The 21024-nt window shown below is 40.6% G+C and overlaps 1 protein-coding gene across 1 annotated transcript in view; it reads right to left on the bottom strand.

Moving 5' to 3' along the window:
• Window positions 1-253: 253 nt before the first annotated feature.
• Window positions 254-21024, bottom strand: part of slc13a1 (solute carrier family 13 member 1) — a 32326-nt gene continuing 11555 nt past the window's right edge. Inside the window, exons 3-18 of the mRNA XM_031279742.1 lie at window positions 20904-20981; window positions 17985-18308; window positions 17162-17290; window positions 16615-16751; window positions 14279-14445; window positions 13088-13127; window positions 12855-12930; window positions 11724-11866; window positions 11282-11401; window positions 10479-10577; window positions 8653-8754; window positions 6137-6228; window positions 3670-3764; window positions 2531-2692; window positions 585-722; window positions 254-443 (exon numbers count right to left, since the gene is read on the bottom strand). Coding sequence (XP_031135602.1) covers window positions 300-443; window positions 585-722; window positions 2531-2692; window positions 3670-3764; window positions 6137-6228; window positions 8653-8754; window positions 10479-10577; window positions 11282-11401; window positions 11724-11866; window positions 12855-12930; window positions 13088-13127; window positions 14279-14445; window positions 16615-16751; window positions 17162-17290; window positions 17985-18095 — 1755 coding nt within the window. The 5' untranslated portion in view covers window positions 18096-18308; window positions 20904-20981 and the 3' untranslated portion in view covers window positions 254-299. The remainder of the gene's footprint in view (window positions 444-584; window positions 723-2530; window positions 2693-3669; window positions 3765-6136; window positions 6229-8652; window positions 8755-10478; window positions 10578-11281; window positions 11402-11723; window positions 11867-12854; window positions 12931-13087; window positions 13128-14278; window positions 14446-16614; window positions 16752-17161; window positions 17291-17984; window positions 18309-20903; window positions 20982-21024) is intronic.

Raw genomic sequence — 21024 nt, 5'->3', positions numbered from 1 at the left:
CTAGTGGTTTGGATTAAATCACTCCCGTTACACAAACGCACGTTTCCTGGGTGAGACTGAGTCTTGTGTTTTCCCAGGGACACAAACTGCACTCCCCTACCTGAAAGCGCTGTATTTTATGACCCACCCATCCGCCCCGACCTCCTCCCTAGGCGGACCAGAGCGTTCTTATACAGCGTAGTCAATGTGGGGCATACAGCAATAAATACGTGGTATACATATGAATCAAAGTGCAACCTACAACCTGCTTTAAAAAGTCCCTGAGCCTCACATTAAGATCCATGCCTAGGCACCCATCATCACGGTGCAGTGGAGTTGAACTCGGGGAGGAGTGGCGCCCAGTCAGGGTACGTATCCAGGGAGAATAACGGCACTCCCCATGTCGTCACGGCCAACAGGGTGGCAAGGACGCCGATCACATTGACGCCAAGCCCCGCCTTCACCTGCAGCAGCAATCAGACATGGAAGTTACAGCTTAACATTTGCGTAATTAAATTTCATACAGATTTTTTTGTGCATTGCAGCCAGTGTAGAATTCATGGAGTAAATTATATCTGCTTTTCGTTTCTGTGTTTGTACCATACCATGTCCATGATGGTGATGTGTCCGTAGCCGAACACGATGGCGTTGGGCGGGTTGGACACCGGCAGCAGGAAGGAGTAGGATGTGCAGAGGGTGGTGGGGATCAGGACGTACAGCGGGTTGACATGGATGGCCTCAGCCTAAAGAGAGACAGATGATACAAACACAAATATCAGTCTGAATATTGACTGCTGCTTCAATATTCAACAACGACAGTGATCGAATTGGGATTGTCATTCGTCCGCCTTGTTTGTTCTGTCTTTCAAACATAATAGTTTGAACACTGCTCATCGTTCATTCATTCTTTACACTTAATACAAACAAACAAAAATGCGAGTTATACGAGAAGATAGCTGACACAGGGTGATAGACTCAGGGTGGGCGCGCTAAGAAGTTTTGGTTTGGGTTGGTTGGGATTAATAACATATCAAACTTTGTTAGGAATAGACAGACTAACTTCAAATCACTCCTGCAACATAATGCTATTTACCTGTTTGTTCAATGTATTTCAAACACTCATAGTTCCTCTACAACAGAACAGCTAAATACAATTCAATTTTATTTATAGTGCCAAATCATAATAGACGCTATCTCACGACACTTTACAGATAGAGTAGGTCTAGACCCCTCTTTATAATTTACAGAGACCCAACAATTCCCCCCAAGATCAAGCATTTGGTGCAACAGCGGCAAGAAACAACTTCCTTTCAACAGGCAGAAACTTCAGACAGAACGTGACTATTGGTGGGCGGCCATCTGCCGCGATTGGTTTGTACAGAAATATGACTCGTAATAATTATAGCATTGGGTAAAATTGAATGACATGATGAACAGTGGCTGATATAGTAACAGTAACGATAGTAGAACTATGACTAATAATAATAGTAGTAGTAGCAGTGGGCGTGGAGCAGGACCACAGCAGCAGCTGCAACCACAATCCAGGTGCCACCACAATCCAAGAAAATCAGCATTACAACACTTGTTTGTCGTGCTATTGTCTCCTGATAGCTCAACTGGAAGTAGCTTGTTTAGCAATTCATTGGCAGAGTGATGATTTTTTAGACCACAGTGAACACTGACTGAAATGTTTTTTTATGGACGCATGGATATTTATTTTTTATTTGTGTCACCATTTTAAACCATTTCAGGCTATAACTGCTAGTACAGTTGCCGTCCTGCACAAAGGAGCAAGCTACAAACCTTTCAGAGCCGTCTGACATGCCCACGGGTTAATATTTGATACGAAGGAAAGTAGGGAGTGTTCCTTTGAACGCATGAATTTTAGGGACAAGGAGTTTAAGGGGCTGCAGCAGAATGTGGCATGTTGTTCTTGGCAGAGTAAATGTGTGAACCTGTGTGTGAACCCGAATGAATAACAAGATGTTCAGCCAACTAGCTGATGTATCAATGAGTTACTGCTACTGAAAAAAACAACTTAGAGCTGATCAACGTGAATATTATTGGCCAAACAGTGAGCTGAATTTTGAACTCATAGGACAATTGTTGGCACTTAAGGAACTGAAAAAGAAGTGCACCCAAAAAGATAAAGTATATGTTTTTACAACTCTTGTAGCTGTTTGTCTGAGCACCTTGCACTAATAAAGTAATTTTAATATATTAATGTAATAATAATATAATAACATAACCACACTTTGACTTTTGCTGTCAGAGTGTAGATACGTACATTATGTCTGCTGCCAGCTGTGTGCTATCTAAAGATCAGTGTCTGTGCTCCTTCGGACTGGATGTGTTCAGGGGCTTGATGGCCACTATGGCAGGTGGATTTTAAAATCCACTAGCCACACAGGCTTTTTACCAGCCAATTTTTTTTTTTGCCTCATAAAGATGAAATACAGGAAATGCACGAGCATTGCTTAGAATTGACTAATCGACCGCAGCCACTGTGTCCAGCAGAGTGTATGTGCAGTGTAAACCACAGTGAACCTACCAGAGGAGAGAGGATGGGGAGGAAGATGGTGATGGTGGCGGCGTTGCTGGCGAACTCTGTTACTGTGGTGACGATGATGCAGGCGATCGCGATCGTGGCCAAGACTGGCAGATCACCCAGAGGTGTCAGAAGCTCGGCCACCCACAAAGACAGGCCCGACTCCTGCACACGTACACACACACAAAATTATATTTTGAACCATGTTCATGTCTGGTTTCAGCTGATTAAAGGGTTATTTCACCCAAATTACAAGAAGCCATATCCCCTTTCTTCCCTCTTGTGGAATCTAATCTATTCATGCAGATAGTTTGTTTTTGGTTTTTCCAGGTTTTGATATAAGTGTCAATGAGATTTCTGCCACTAACCAAATACAATCAAGGTAACTGGAATTTAGTTTGTTCTGCTGCCAGCTTTAAAATCTAACACAAATATAACTTAATTTTCATTAATTTCTTTTCTGAATCGCCTTGCAGAAACATGTTGTCATGTGATTGTGACCAGAGACGACTGAAAACCGGTTTGGTGCGTTCAAGGAAGCAGGTACCGGTAAATTAAAGTTCCTTCTATTCCCAATGAGTCATATCAAGAGGCATATCTTTGCTTTGTGTTTCTTAGCCAAATACTAAAGGCCAGAACAGAATAGAACAGACCTACATAACAACTTCACTGGTATCTTTAAAGTATCTAGTGAAAACTCTTCTTACAGACTGGCATTGAAATAAACTGGTGCCCTTTAGTGTCTCTTCAGTCTGTAAACAGGGACATGTATGCAGGGCTGTAGCCAGGGTTTAGAAATTGGTGAGGTCAAGGGCTGCAACTAACATTTAATTGACACTTAGTTACTTTTTACATAAAAAACAACATATGCTTGAATACATTTTTGCAGTACTATATTACTAATCTGTGTTTGGTGTGTGTGTGTGTGTGTGTGTGTGTGTGTGCTTGCTGCAGCTTTGTGAAAGTGCTTTTGATCTCTTTATCTAACTCTCAAGAAGAAAGAAAAATAAGCCGAGAAGAAACTAAGCACATTTCCCAAGATGTTGAATTATTCATCATCAAGAGTAAACCCGTTTTAGTTTCTGAAGAACATCAGATGGAAGTATAAAGTTTATGTTACACAGACACACTTAGCGGCTTACCTTTGTGCCTTCAGCGAGTGCAAAGCCTCCGCCGACCAGCAGCGCCACTTTCCACGGCATTAAGGCCTGGAAATTATCCCAGGAGATCATGGCCTCTGGATGGAGAGAGATAGAAAAAAAAATATCCTGCTCACATCTTGGAATGGAACAAGATGGCGCCGCAGAATGACGACACGGTGTGTTGGAGCGTTCTGTTTTGTTTTGTTTTGTGTTTTAACTTTGTTTCTTGCGATGGTACCCGTATCTCATTCACAAGTGAAGAGCTCGTGAACTTCAGGGGAACAACACCATCAGACTTATTCCTCACTTTTCTTCTCCCTTCACTGGAAACTTTGAACATTCTGGTCAAAGGTGCGCTCACCTTTGCTCACGCAGCGAAACGCCGGAGGAGAGGGAAACGGGCCGGTGCGCTGGTGCGTCTCCGCCAGCGAGGATCACGCACACCGTTACCTGGAATATTCCTCTCTAACGTGCGCTCTCTGCCCAACAAAGTGGAGGAATTACAACTGCTGTTGGGGGGAAACAGGGACTTTTCTTCATCTGCTGTTTTGTGCTTCACGGAGACGTGGCTCTGTGGAATAATACCGGACTCTGCGCTGCAGCTGGCAGGCTTCCAGCTTTTCAGAGCGGACAGAGACACGGACCTCTCCGGCAAAACTAAAGGTGGAGGAATCTGTTTCTACATCAACAGCGGTTGGTGCAACGACGTGACAGTGATCCAGCAGCATTGTTCTCCTGACCTGGAGTATTTCATCATAAACTGTAAGCCTTTTTATTCACCCCGTGAGTTCCATTCATTCATTCTGGTCGGTGTTTACATCTCACCGCAGGCCAACGTGCAGGACGCGCAGCGCATGCTCGCCGACCAGATACTGTGTGTGGAGCGGACCAACCCGGACTCCCTAGTTATTGTCCTTGGTGACTTTAATAAAGGGAACCTCACTCACGTACTACTTAAATACAGACAGCATATTAAATGCCCGACCAGAGAGGAGAACATTCTGGATCACTGTTACACCACAGTCAGGGATGCTTATCACGCCGTCCCCCGTGCTGCACTGGGACACTCTGACCACGTCATGGTCCACCTGATCCCCGCCTACAGGCAGAAACTAAAGCTCTGCAAACCTGTAGTGAGGACATCAAGGAAGTGGACCAGTGAGGCTGTGGAGGATCTCCAGTCGTGTTTGGATTGTACTGACTGGGATGTGTTCAGGACTGCTACCAACAGTCTGGATGAGTACACAGAGGCTGTGACGTCATACATCAGCTTCTGTGAGGACTGCTGTGTTCCATCAAGCACCAGGGTGAGTTTCAACAATGACATGGAGACGAGTCCGCCTACAGGTGGGAGGCTGACCACCTGGTGACCTGGTGCAAGCTAAACAACCTAGAGCTCAACACTCTAAAGACAGTGGAGATGGTTGTGGACTTCAGAAAGAACCCAGCCTCACCTGCCCCCATCACCCTCTGTGGCTCCACAATCGACACTGTGGAGTCTTTCCGCTTCCTGGGAACTACCATCTCCCAGGACCTCAAGTGGGAGCTGAACATCAGCTCCCTAGTCAAGAAAGCACAACAGAGGATGTACTTCCTGCGGCAGCTGAAGAAATTCAACCTGCCAAAGACAATGATGGTGCACTTCTACACAGCCATCACTGAGTCCATCCTCACATCCTCCATCACCATCTGGTACGCTGCTGCCACTGCCAAGGACAAGGGCAGGATGCAGCGTGTCATTCGGTCAGCTGAGAAGGTGATTGGCTGCAATCTGCCGCCGCTCCAGGACCTATACGCCACCAGGACTCTGAAGCGTGCTGGAAAGATTGTGGCTGACCCCTCCCACCCCGGACACAAGCTCTTTGAGCCACTCCCCTCTGGCAGGAGGCTGAGGTCCATCAGGACCAAAACCTCACGCCACATAAACAGTTTTTTCCCCTCCGCCACTAGCCTTCTAAACAAGGCCCGGAACCCCCCGACTCTCTCCACACCCCACCTCTGGCTCCTCATGCCACTGTACCTACTCTGCTGTAGCGTCCCTTTTCACTACTGTTTAACTTATTTTACTATTTATTTAAATTTATTTTATCGTTATTAATACGTACTGTGTGTATATGTTTATACTCATATTGTTTATATCTTTTTATCCTTCTTATATTTGTATGTGTGACATGTTCCAACAACACCATGACAAATTCCTCGTATGTGCAACGTACTTGGCAATAAAGCCCTTTCTGATTCTGATTCTGATCTTTACAGACAGACAGAAGCTCTCTTTCTACAGATTACCAGCCTTGAAAAACAGATAACATGTTCAGAATATTCTCTATGATATGTTTTTATTAAGTGAAGGTAGTACTTGAGTAAATGTACTTAGTTACATTCCACATCTGGTTACCGTCTGTGGATGTTGTAGTTGACTAACCTACCAATCACAGCTAAATTGTAACATTGTGTGTGTATTCACCATATTTTCTGGAAGGTCCGTAGGCGGGTATGATGAAGAGGAGGAGGCCCAGCAGCAGAGCCACAGTCGCGTCAGTGATGTAACCCATGTGACTGCTCAAGACAAGGACAGAAAAACATGAATTCAATGAAAAGACCAAAACCAATAATGTGTTAGTCCATGTACTTTCTAGTACTGGCTCACACGCTCTCTGTGTGTTGCCATTCTAAAAAATCCCTTCGCTACAGGAAACAACAACAACAACAACAACCTTGGAGCTAGTCAGCTACACTGAAAATAGCACGTTTTGAAGAACATTTGGATCGTGCAACAAGGCAGGCCTGCTTGGTTCTTCCGGGGAATGATTGTAAAGAGTTACAATGAATATGTTTACGGCATTTACTCTTTAAGGGACGACTGTTCATTATTTAATTAAGGGGCCACCGGAGGAGTTTTGTGGCCTCTAAACTATAAAGACTTGACCCTCCCCTCATCAGTAATTATATTCGTATGACCCTCCACCATGATATGAAAAAGAGGAATGACCCTCCCTTCGCGTACAAGTTTCCACTTAGCAAAGAAGTACAGATACCTTTTGATTTTTACAGCCATGACATACATGAGTTAACCTCTGCATTCTCATCTTACACATCCCACTCCTCTGTTATGGTGTGGTGGCCATGTCAGTAGATTTACTCACTAACATTGTTGTGGAAACACAATAAGCATGGAAACTAAATGCACACTTCATGCATTACTGCATTACTTCAAATACTAAGTTACTCCTCTAGTAAACTAGTATTCATATGAAATAAAACAATAAAATATTGAGACCATTCAGCAAAGGACACTGGGAAATAACAAATTCAACACTGGTTGCTATGGACTCGTCACTAGGCTTCGTCATTGTATATTTTAGCACATAGGTAAAGCTACTGAAGCTGAACATTATATTCCAAAACACATATGTTTATTTTTAAAGCAGATTTTAAGTTACATTGTAACAATTTAACAATTCGCCCTTATGAAAACCAATCGCGGCACGGCTGTTTTGGAACGCAATAGACAGACGCTTAAATTCAACTAAAATGTAACAGTGAAGAATCAGTGTTGGACCTCCAGTCTGTTGAGATGCCTCTCCAAACTCACCATAAAACGTTAAGACACGTTAAGGAAAAAGATCCGTATTTTGCCGTAATCCAATGACACGGAAAAAAAGTAATCCACAGCGATCAGTAGATCCACAAACAGAGTCACGGTGTATCCAGCAAGGCCGATACGAGCGTCACATTCACCAGCCAGCTCCAAACAGGTGAACGAGTTCTCTCCACTTCGCCGTTTAAACAAAGTGGAATAAAAGTCCAAATCTACACAAAACCCGCAATCAATTAGTAAGCTGACATCACATGTATATACATGGCATTTAGGAAACCTTTATTGCAAGGTTGGCACAGCAAGATGTCCAGACTAGTGCAACAGTAACTTTCGTTTTTTGCGTCCTGCTGCTCCCATAGTCAGCCAGGTAATATTTTTTTTACTAAAGCAGTATATGAAATCAGATGTATTACCTACCACCATTTAGTTGTTTGTGTTATTTAAAATATTTATAAAATATCTGGTCGTAATTATTCCACTCATTTTTTAAACAATGCAATTACCCGTTTGATCCACCAGGGGGGCAGACTCCTCCTGCCCCCCCAGCAAACTCCTCGTATGCGGTCAGACCATCTGCTAGGGGGCCGAGACTGAGAGCTACATGGATAAATATGCACCAAACAAGCCACTTTGAAATTTTACTCTTTTCATGAATAAAAAAGTTGGGTGACCCCCCCCCGTCCAGACAAAAAAATGTTGGATGACCCTCCCCACAACAAAAAATAAAAAGACATGACTCTCCCCTATTTTTCTCCGGTGGTCCATTCCATAAATACCGAACGGTGCCTAACTGGGACGTTTTGGGACTGATTGGCGGAGATTGCTGTGAACGAGGTACACACGGCGATACACTGGTAAGAGCAAATTACTTTTAACCATGTATCCAGCTTATTTAAATAACTCACATTACAGTATTACAGTTTGCCATTTTGCAGAGCCACCATCGCTGCGTCCAAAGCTTAGCGACAACTGTGATTGGTTTAAAGAAATGCAAACAACCCAGAGAGTTTTTTTCTCCTATCCCAGGATGTATCTGTGGTGTAGCCGCAGCGCTGTGGAGACATAGGTCTGGCAATGCGAGACTTTATACTTTCTGACTTCCCTACCCAAGCCCATTGCTTCCTACTGAAGATGTAAATATTTAAAAAAAAAAAACCAAATATATAATTTCATCTTTAAAAAACGTCTCAGTGATTTCCTAAAACAGCTGCTCACTGTAGTTTTTTATATAACAAACAGGAGGAAATAGTGCATTTGTTGGGGACTATTTTCAGCGGCGGATTAGTCCACAATTGGTGCTGTAGTGAGTATTTGTGGCAGCAGCAGGACGTTGTGTGTGGAATTGGGTCAGTAAAAAAAAGAAAAGAAGTAATGTGACTCACTGAGGGAAGAGAGAAGCCCAACCTGGCATGAAACCTGGAGCTCTGGTCAACCACAACAACACCATGGTCACGAAAACCACCGCAGTGACGATCTCCTGAGAGCTGGAGGGAGGGATTAAAAAGGAGCAATGAATGAATGAGTAATGAAAGGGTGGATGGAAAAATGTTGGGTGCGTGGATTGATAACGAGAGATTAGAGAATCAATGTGAATGATGATTGAACAGATAACTAAATGAATGTAGAACTATATGCTATAACTAAATGAATGGATGGGTGGGTGAATGCATGACTGGACATATAGCCCAACTAAAAGAATGAAGGAATGAATGAATGGATGCATGGATGAATGAAGGTATAATTACAAAAATGAATCAATGAACGTATGACAGATTGAGTTAAAGAATAAATAAACACAAACTTAACTGACTGACAGAATGAATGAATAAGTAAATAAACAAATTAATGACTGAATTAATTAAAATATTAACTGAATGTATAAATGAATGAATGGACATATAACTGACAGATTGTAGGAATGATCCATGGAAGTATGAGTGAAGAAAACTGTCACTGAATGAACATATGAAAGTTGAATGAACTTTTAACTGACTTCTAACTAAATGAGCGAATTAATTAATAACGGTAGGATTGAATGAATTAAAAAGCATATGTATGACGGAATGAATAAATAAATGATTGAACATATAACTGAATAAATAAGGAATGACTAAATAATTGAACATATAACTGATAGGTTGTATGAATAAATCCATTAATTTAATCCTCCACAGATTAAAGAACACATGTATTCACATGCTCTGGTTTATTGGCATTTCTTTAAACCAATCACAGTGGTCTTGGTCGGTGCTAAACGCCGAGCGGAGCCACGGTGCCTCTGCTAAATAGCCTCAGGAAGGAACTTGTTTTGGTGGAACGTGTACATTCAAAAGTTGTTTTAGTCGTGCAACAGAAAACTCAGATTGGACAGATAGTCTAGTTAGCTGTCTGGATTTACCCTGCAGAGATCTGAGGAGCAGTTAACAGCTGTTAGTCCTCAGAAATCCACCGGAGTTTAGAATGCCAACACGCCGGAATTTCCGGCGGCACCAGAGCAATCCTAGAAGTGGAACGTCGTGTATATAGACTACTACGGACAAAGGTCCGCAGTTTTGGTGTTTTAAGCCCCCAAAGCCCCCAACATCGTCTTCCAGGCAGCGCTGCATGGAAGGCATTAGGGTTAGGCAAGGGTTAGGGTTAGGGTTAGGTGCCTTGAAGTCGACGGTCGCAGTACTGCCTTGAAATCGATGGTGGGGGCTTAAAACACCATCGAGCCAGTTTCACTTATCAAAACTCATCAACCGCGGCAGTGGCAACTTTTGCTGAGTTTTCTCCATTCTGCATTAGACTTGCAGTAACTCTGGCAGCGCCAATGACGCGCATTGAGCTCAGGCTCGTACACGGGAGGGGTAGAGTACGCGCAGCGGGGAAAGGAGGCATTTCATTGGCTCTTTCCAAGCAGACCGCGAGGCAGTGATTAGTGGCCATTTTAACAGGATTTACAGCAGCTACACATGTTGGATCTTTTTTAGCCCAGAAGTTACTTATTGCTGTCAGGATGTAAAGAACATTTCAAACAATATATAAAAAAGTCTATATTGTAAATAGTTACCAACCCTGCCGTTAAAACGTGAATGTAAATGAATAAATGAATGAACATATGAATGATTGAATGTATGAAGGTATGAATTAAGTAATATATACATGAACTAATAAATTATGGAACATATAACTGAATAAATGAATAAATGAATGAATGAATGATCACCTCATGGGTCCCAGCGACCTGTACTCTTCTTCAATCACTTTTCTTGCTGCTGCCTCTTTCTGAGACTGCTCTCCTCCACGTTGACACAGGAACCTGAAGCTGTGTGTGTGTGTGTGTGTGTGTGTGTGCACAGACAGATTATATTATTGATAGGCGACAGACAAATGCTCACAGTGAACGAAATGATTGACTGTGATTGGTTGAAAGCCCACAGAGAGCACACGGCGCCGACTGGCTAATGAAGAGATTGCTGAGCAAGTGTGGAGTTTAGCGGCGCTCACAATTAACCTGTCCAACACCTTCACACTGCTAATGCTAACATTAGCATTGCACTCATGCCTCAGCCTCAGGTTGGGTCGATATAAAATCACGGACTTCTGGGCTGATATCTTAAACATTTATCAAATGTAAACTGAATTATTTACATATTCAGTTTCTTTGAAAGGATCCCTTCAGAGATAGACCTTTTTGTTAAAGAGTAAAGTCATTTTTGTTAAACAGAGGACTTAACCAGAGTTTACAAATTAAACCTGTTTATTTTAATATTTGTGGTATAAAGTTTGGGAGCAATTCAGCCACGTGTGTGTGTGTTATGCTATCTCTATTTATGACATTCCTCAATAAGATAAACATAAGATAAATAAAAGATAAATGATTAATAGTTCATTAAAGTGGCCTAGGACACACTGTATTTGCACAACGATAAAACAGAAGCGATAAAAATGTGATGAATGTCTATGGCTGTTGGTATGAAAACACATTTAGGAGTTGATTAGCTGAACAGATGGTGTGTTGACACTCACTCTGAGCCAAAGAAGAGCCAGTAAAGCCATATCCATGTCAGCAGCAGCATGATGACACTGATGGGCAGGCACAACACCAGCCAGTTCGCAAAGTTAATGCAGTTGCAGTTCGGGTAAACCCTGAAAAACACAGTGTTTGAGGATGGATTTAATTACTTTTTTTTTTTTTTTTTTTTTAATCCACACAGAAGCTTTGAATCCTTTTGTTTTTTCTTCTTCTTTAATTTATTGCTAACCAGCAGACTGAATTAAGCAAAACATTATTCACAGGGGAATTTTAAATTGCAGTTTTATATTTAGCAAATACCAACCCTGACACAGATTGAGTTTTATTTATTTTATGTGTTGCTTCAAATGCCTTTCACAGGATTTCCTTCTTCTTTTTTTTAATCATTATTTCACGTCCCCTTTTCTCACTCAGCATGTCTGGTGCACCACTCACTGGTTGAGGTACTCGGAGAAGATGAGGTTGGGCGAGGTGCCGGGCAGTGTGGAGATGCCTCCGATGTTGGAGGAGTAGGCGATGCCGAGGCACATGGCTTTACACATCATCAGGTCCCGTTTACACCTGCTGAGAGCTCCCGGCTGAGGCACAGCAACATGCAAAACAACACTGGTGTAAAACATTACCCAGCACAGGAACTAGTAGAAGAACTAATCACATAAGTTGTAATAGTAGTAGTGTAGTAGCAGTGGCATTAGACGGGAATAAGAAAATAGGATTAGTTAGCAGTAGCTTTAGTAGAATAAATAAGTTGACAATCTGCTGTACTGTCAGGTTAATATTACATCCTTGACTTCCAGCTTGCTTGTACTTGTAACATTCAATCTTGCATTCTCGCCGCTTCAATTCAATTTGATTGTCATTGACACGGTTTCCAATAAACAGTGCACATACACAGTAGATTAAAAAAGACACATTATTAACATGATCAACATTATTTACAGGCTCAGAATTATTGTGAATTATATCATAAGCTTCAGCTACTACTGCTACATTATTTCTTCTAATACTGCTTAGATCTGATACTACTAGTGTACTACCAGGGCCTGAATGTTAACTTTTTTAGCCACCAGCAACGCAGGCTTTTTATCAGCCAATTTTTGATGACTCGTGGTCCTTAAATGCTTCTGATTTTAAGTTTTTAGTCCCTATTGCAAAAGGATTTCACTTTGCTTTCCCTGAGCAGTGTTCAACGTTAAAGGCTATTTTGTATTTTTACTGGCCCCTATACAAATTATTTTGTACTGCCTTGGGCTCGAACTTGCGGCAAACTATGCAATTTGCGTGATCATTATTATCATTTTGGTGCTGGAGATTTTCCTTTGGGGCTGGTTAAAATCTCTTTGTCGGGGCGGCAAAAAATCCTCTATGCAGGAAAAACCCTGAATTCTTGCCAAAGTGGCAGGTAGATTCATCCACATTTGGCGCGTGGTATGGTGTTAATTTCAGGCCCTGAGTAGTAGTAATAGTAGTAGTAACAGCAGCTGCAGAATCAGAAGTATCAGCCGTAATAACAGTAATATTATAGAAACAAACTGTATTGTTTTATCTACCCGGTAGTTTTTGTACCTGCGCTGCAACAGACTGCGACGGCGTCTGTATCTGAACACGAGTGTCTTCAGGAACATCTGGATGCTTCTGGTCACTGAGAGACAGAGACATATAATTATATTAATTGTATATGGGATGAACTGCAATGACAAGAACCTAGAACGCTGCATACACCAGAGGGACAGTGAAGGCAACAGATACGTGATCAATGAGCCACAGTGAACAGTAAAAAAACACAATCCTTCACATACCTCGCAGCTTCTTTCATCTTTTCAAAATGGCCATCAGTTTCTGCAAAAACAACAGACTGTGGTGTTAGGGTGTTCCTTCTTATTGTTCTGTGTTGCTGGTATTCTAAGAGGTTATTTTTATGGCAATTAACAGAAAATGTGCTCCCGTGATGCTTCTCTCTCAAACATTCAAGATTAGACGGAGAATTCTTTACTTTTCTCTCACTCTTCATGACTTTATGTGACTTTGACTGAATGTTGGCTCGTGTTAATTGGGGGAGGGGGGGCGTGAAAGTGGTTCAGAACACAAGACAAAACAAGAGTTTTCTTGCAAAATAAATGTTTTTCTCAATGACATTGTTTTTGTTTTGTGGGGAGCCGAAATCTAAATTGCGATCAAAATTAGATTCATTTTACAGCCCTAGTTTGTTATGAACTTTATGTCTCTCTGCCTGTTGCTTTTTTGGCCAGGCCTCTCTTAATTATCTTAACTGCAATCTACTTTCCTTTGAAATGTTCTTTTAAGGCATTTCTTTCTCTGTCTTGCTTATTTAAAGCACTCTGAACTGCTTTTGTGTTTAAATGGAAATAAACCAGCCCAGTATCCTGGATTATATTCATATTGGATGAATCTGCAGCGCACACGTGCATCTTCACTTTTTTAAGTACTGTATGTATAACCACGTGTTTAATCTTATACTTATATAATAGATATTATAGTTGCCCAAACCTAACCATAGTTTACTTGCCATCAGTGTTGGACAAGCTGAAAAACGTTATGTATGTTACTCATTAAAAAGGTAATTGTATAACTAATTACTCAACAGCAAACGTACTACAGTGTATATAGTTGACATTTTACCTGTTGTATGTTCTAGAACTTCTTGTTGGAGTAGCAGGGTGTTTCAGTACTGATACCGTGTGTTTATAAATGGTTAATAAATAATTTGCCCATGCTTTTTAGATCAGTTTCAAGCCATAGATAAGAACACATTTCAGGTTGCCAGGTTATGAGATGTCTCCATGGGCCATTGTTTATCTTTTCTATTTGATAAAAAAGCAGTTTTAAATGTTACTAATGTATGTTCACAAGGTAAGCGGTAATACCGTAGAAAAAAAAACAAATAGTGGTTGTACAAATAATCTCAGAGAGTGTGTCTATAAAGACATTCCTCTGTGTAAAAAAACAGAATAAAATGTAAGTCCAGGTACCGTCCAGCTGCAGGCCGGGGTTGTCTTCGCCGACACATCCCTCCTCCTTGGCCTTCAGGATCTGCTGGAGAACAGCCTCCACGATGGGCATCACCATGGCAACAGCCGAGGTGTTTTGGACCCACATGGAGATGAATGCGCAGCCGGACATGAAGCCCAACATCAACCTGAAGAGAAGACAGCATGGCAGGTCAGAGCAGGAGCGTTGACAAACACCTCAATCTGCACGTCTACTTCTACTTTCTAACTAGAGCTGCACGATACGAGGAAAATATACGATATGCAATAATGTTGTTGAATATTGCGATAAAGATATTAAAGTGCCCATATTATGAAAAAATCACTTTTTCTGGGATTTGGGGTGTTATGTTGTGTCTCTGGTGCTTCCACACACATACAAACTTTGAAAAAAATCCACCCATGCTGTTTAGAGTGAGATACAGTTTCTGAATGTGTCCTGCCTTCAGTCTCTGGGTGAGCTGTTCAAAATCGGCATGGCTTGTGACGTCACAAGCCGAAACGAGCAGGCTAACCGCAACCATTAGCTCGTAGCGTTAGCATGCTAACGCTAGCATGCTAACGCTAGCATGCTACCTCGTTCTCAGTAGCAAAGCACTGCTACAACACACACAAGTTCACCATAATCTACAAAAGAACTACTTACATGTGCGCCCTCATTTAGAAGTCTCCCAGCTAATCCTGCCTTGTAACTGACCGAAGTTGTAGAAACAGCCTTTCTTTTACTGTCTATGGAGCTAGCTAGCTGACATGATCTACATCTGAGCTACTGGGCATGTGCAGTACAATCAAAGATAGTACAGAAGAAGAAGAAGAAAAGAGGTCTCACTCTGTAGCTAAAACAGAGACCAGCTGAAAAGAGGATCTGCAGCAGTGAGAGAGAGCACTGCAGTACAACAAAAATATGGTGTTTTTTGAAAATTAAACCATGTAAACCTATTCTGGTACAACCTTAAAATACAATTATGAACCTGAAAATGAGCATAATATGGCTGCTTTAAAGTGTACTCAGTTCTGCATTTCTGCTGCTAAATACAATACATTGCTTGTTAAATTTAACAGAAAGGAAATTATTATTAATATAACATTCTTGTATTGAGTTGAATATAAAATGCACCACAAAAAAAGAATGACAGTAACATTTTAAAGTGCAGTTTCTGCTGATATTTTCTTTCAATTAACACAAAAAATCTCGGAGTATCTTTCGTGATGTGATAGCAGCCTTTCGCGAAATGTTTATTGCGCCAGTTGATATCGCGATGACGATAAAAAAACGATATATTGTGCAGCTCTATTTCTAACCCACAGTTACCATCTGGTCGACTGCATCTCATCCATTCATTCATTCATTCATTCAACCTTTATTTATACTCCAGAGATCATTGAGGGACGGCCCTCATTTACAATGACACCGAGTCAATTACAAAGACACAGAAAGGAAAAACAAAAACGAGGAAAACAGACAAAAAAGCTACTTAAACTTTCTGAATTGGAAAAATCAATTGAGAAATGAATTTGGATAATTAGGATGTAAAAGAAAATACAATTACGTAAAGCAAATACAAGTAAAGGTTTGGAGGTTTAAAATCTGATTCCTGAAATGTCTAAAAAGGCACAAGTGAGTTGATGTGCTGTATTTTGTTCCAGGAGTCAGGTGCACCAAATTAAAAGCCAACAAGTCCTACAAACCATACGACGATATGGCTTGTTTGTTCCTACCCTATTTGAGAAAGTAGCGCCCCTAGCAGTGGCGGAAATAAAACCTAATTTCTAAACCAGAGAATGTCGGTCTCGGTTTTAAACGTATAGGATGCAATTTAAACACACCTTTAACGTTGTGAAATAGTTGTAGTTTGGTTGTGTTTAGGCACCAAAACTACTTTGTCAAGTTTAGAAAAAGATTGTGGTTTGCGTTCAAATCAGATGCTACATTACTTCCTGAAGGTTACGCATGTGACGCTGAACGTGACGTTCGTTGGGTTAAAAAGAACTCGCTGTTTACTTGTATTTTGAAACAGGACTCAAACCCTGCACTAACCCATTGACCCATCCACCATCCCCATCCTCGCTCCTTTCACTGAAATTTGGCATTCTTGCATTTCGTCACCTTACTTTCTGCTTTGCTCTTGTCGTAATTATTACAGCCACTAGAGGGCGCCGTCACTAGAAACTAAAATATAGGTCGTAATTGCGGCTTGCACAACTTCCTCTGGGAGGGGAGGACAGTCTCTTGAAAGCAGTTCAATCACTAACGCACACTAAAATGCCTCTAAAATGTATCCTCTGTGGAAAATGTTTGAGAGAAGGGAGGCGCTCACCATGCAGGGTTGACTCCCACCATGGTGACGAGCCTCAGGGCGATTCGGCGGTGGAGACCCCATTTCTCGATGGACGTGGCGAGGCAGATGACGCCCACCAGCAAGAAGTGGAAGTCTTTAAAGTACTCCTTCGCCACCTGGAGGAGAAACACAGGGAGAGAAATAAGAGAGTAACACTGAACAAGTAATAAAGGGAGAACAATAGTTTCAATCGTAGCAGGTTGAGGTAGCTATAGCACCTCAACCTGCTTTATAATAAAAAAAGACATGGAATATCACTTTTTACAATATGGGACCTTTAAAGGAACACATTTATCTATATATTTGTCAAGATAACGTGAAGAAAAATAGGTGCGCTGGGACAGAAGTGGGATATTCACAGTACCAGACATTTCAGCTAACGTAGTTGCCAAATGTTAGTGAGCATGTTGTTTCTTTCGTTAGTCTCCTTTAGTTAAATCAGTCAAAAGGAGGTTTAGAGATTTTAAACAGCATCGTTTTTTTAATATAGTAATAGCTTGGCCTGCTAAAAGACAGTTTGACTCACATGTGAGGACTTAATGATTCCAAAGGCGGGGAAGAGGATGGCGGGAAGCATGGCGGTCATGGGCAGAGGAATCACCTCTGTCATCCAGTATGTCGCCATCAGCAGCAACACAAAGGCACATTCTGCCTCCTGCAGGGACAGAACACACACACACACACACACACACACGAAAACATCAGATTTGTGCAGAGTGATTGTATCTTCCTCTGGTTTAATGGAACCCGACTGAGGGATTAACACCACCAACCGTTTATCTCGATAAACCAACTCCTATGGATGGAAACGTGCATTCATTCTCATTTTCTTTTACAGGTTTTCTGAAAATTCTGTTAACATTTTCGCTACAGTTGGATGGAAACCTGGTTACTGTGTGCTATTTAAAGTTTGTTTTGCTGAAACACTGAGACTGAGCCACAAAGTAAATGTGCTGTAAAAAAAAAAGCCAAGAGAGAAGGTTCTAGAAGCCAAAAACCTCCTCTCAGACTTCTCTGTGGGTTCGTCACTATGAGCGACACCTTTCATATTACTCCTTTGATTCTGGAAATATTTTTTTTTAATTCATAGTTAATCATTTTAAAACATTTATTAGTGCAGCTTTACTGTTACCAGAGAAATTACAACATTGATTTATTCATGGTAATAATTTAAAAAAACATTGATTGGTGCAGCTTTACTGTTACCAAAGAAATGACAACATATTTCATTGTATTACAGAACAGAGCAGTTTACTTTGAATCATTCATTTCAGAGGAAATGCTTTTTCAATCATAATCATTGCTGATCTTTGCACTAGTCTGGTTGCCGACGTGTAAAGGAGACTCACCTTCGTCCCGATGACTAGAGGGAGAGGAAGCAGCAGCAGCGGTGCAAGGACAATCAGGGCGATGCTGCGATAGTTCCACAGTCCCCTTCTCAACCCCATTAGCATTTTCATTTTCTTATTGTGTTTTCTTCTCTTCTGTTCTGCAGGTTTTCTCTTGGTACCCTGTTGCCGTTAAGCTCAAAGCGGCTCACAATGTCGTTGAGCTATCAGGAACACTGTGTTGGGGTTGGCCTGAAAGTGTCGGCGGTCGCAGGTTATGTGTCCATATCTGCTGGGAATTTTATGAGTAAGATTCCAAAGCTGCTTAGCGATCGCCGGTTATCTCTGTACCAACACAAAGGTGAGACAATAATGTGACACACAGACAGAGCCTTTTGTTTATGACACTTTAAAGGAGCTATATTAGTGGATATTGCACTTTAATCTACAGTCTAGCCATCTCTGGAAGCATAAATGTGTTATTATTTGAGTGGGAGTTTCAGATGAACTCCAGGAAGCAACATCACAGCTGAAAACTTAGATTTTGAGTTGTTGGGAGGAAGAATTTCTTTACTGGAGCTATGCTAGCAGTTCCTCCCCTGCTTCCAGTCTTTGTGTTAAGCTAGGCTACGTTAAAACATGTCCCGGACCCTGATATGTAACTGATATTCATGTTCTCATCTGACTGGACAGTATGGCTAAAAAGAGTATTTCACTACATTTTGGAGGTCCCTTTAAAGTTATAAAAAATATGTCAAAATGTTTTTAAATAGATGTAAATTTGTATTACTTTTGATACCGTATTGACCAGAAGACACTCATATTAAGAACAAGTTGTAGACAGTTTGTGATGATGTGATGTTTGCACATAAGCAATAACAAATCTGCCCAATTTGTAAAGAGTTTTGTAAGTGAATACTGAGAAATGCTGCTTCAGAGGCTTATGTTTAAGGAAACTGGTTTTTCATTTACATTCATTTTTGACCTTAGTTCTCTGTGTTGAAAACAAGCAAATCAGGGGTTGCTGTTCAATGGAGGTGGATGGTTACATGTTAACACAAATAACTAATGTCTGTGATGGTTTATAAAAAAACCTATTTTATATTTACGCAAAGCAAGGGCAAGGTTAAAACTGACAGTGTTTTTGAACAGAGTTGTGTTACTGTCTCCCTGTATGAAAGTGTACATACGTTTGTAAAGGGAGAAATATATAGTATATATACTTTTTGTGTGAAGAAAGTAACAAATCCAAAATCCATATTAATGATTACAGTATGAGCTGTAAAAACAATGACAGACGCCTGTCAAATGCCAGAAGACATTAAGAATTAAGAATAGGTTGTTCTCAATTTATCACAATGATATGATATGATATTTGCCAAAAGCCAGAACAAATATGAAACTGACTGTTTTTAAAAGACGTTTTGTGACTTTTACCCTGTACGAGAAAGAAGGAAATCAGACTTTAATTTTTGCTGGATATGACAACTTTACAAGTTGTAAAGGCATAAATTAATCAAATATACAGCCTGGTTTGCCTTCTTCAATATATATATATTTAAATGTATATCCATAACCTTACATTAGCTTGAACATTTAAAAACATTTCGCTTAAAAGTCAGCTTTACATATTTGCAGATATATACAGTCATGTGAATAAATTAGGACACCCATGCTAAAGTTGACTAAAAAGAGGAATAAAAAAATCATCTTTAAGAAATTGATCTTAATGCCTTCATTAAAAAAATGAGGAAAAATCCAATCTTTAAGGACACCAATTTTCTTTGTGAATGAATAATGTATCGTAAATAAATAAATGTTCTTCCTTAAAATACAGGGGGCATAACTAAGTACACCCCTATGTTAAATTCCCATAGAGGCAGGCAGATTTTTATTTTTAAAGGCCAGTTATTTCATGGATCCAGGATACTATGCATCCTGATAAAGTTCCCTTGGCCTTTGGAATTAAAATAGCCCCACATCATCACATACCCTTCACCATACCTAGAGACTGGCATGGTTTTATGTCAGTTAGCCTAATAGCTGGTTTGATTTGCATTGAGAGATGATTTTATGGAAAGTACCCCATGCCAATCTCTAGATATGGTGAAGGGTATGTGATGATGTGGGGATATTTTAATTCCAAAGGCCAAGGGAACTTTATCAGGATGCATAGTATCCTGGATCCATGAAATAACTGGCCTTTAAAAATAAAAATCTGCCTGCCTCTATGGGAATTTAACATAGGGGTGTACTGACTTATGCCCCCTGTATTTTAAGGAAGAACATTTATTTATTTACGATACATTATTCATTCACAAAGAAAATTGGTGTCCTTAAAGATTGGATTTTTCCTCATTTTTTAAATTAAGGCATTAAGATCAATTTCCTAAAGATGATCTTTTTATTCCTCTTTTTAGTCAACTTTAGCATGGGTGTCCAAATTTTTTCACGATATATATATATATATATATTTTCTTTTTTTTTTTTACAGTTTTCAGCATTGATCCAGAATGAAAATCTGCGGAATATGCATGTGTTAACATTCGGAGTTTTATTTTACTTAAAGTTTCAATTTTGCAGAAAATTCTGCTGAAGAGTCTGCGAAATTCTACATCCACAGATTCCGTGTGGCCCTGCATATTTGGGATGTTCACTGGAATTTAAAAAGTGGGTTCAGTGGGTTGAGATAAATAAGACCTGGGAGCATTACTTTACTTAATTACTGACAGGTATTCAGACACCCTTTGACCGTGACAAAAACAAAGAACAGAGTGAGGAAACACAACACATTAGTCCTTAAAGCCAAATAACAATCTTAATCCTGCATCAATGAGACCAAATCTAAATGATTTGCCCAGAACATGCATGAGCATGCCATGAGGACAATGTCAACAGAGAGAAAAATGAAAATGACCCTGATAATGAGAGTGACCTTACCTCACTGTCCCCTCAGGCTCTCTGTGGGTGTGAAAGCATCTGCATACATCACTGCTGTTGAAACCTCTTTTAACGAGCCTCTCGTTGAACCTGAGCCTAACTCCACACTAGTTTGTTTAAA

This window comes from Sander lucioperca, chromosome 7, assembly GCF_008315115.2.
Source record: "Sander lucioperca isolate FBNREF2018 chromosome 7, SLUC_FBN_1.2, whole genome shotgun sequence".
In the NCBI taxonomy this organism is placed as follows: Eukaryota; Metazoa; Chordata; class Actinopteri; order Perciformes; family Percidae; genus Sander; species Sander lucioperca.
This window is presented reverse-complemented; position numbering and strand designations above follow the sequence as displayed.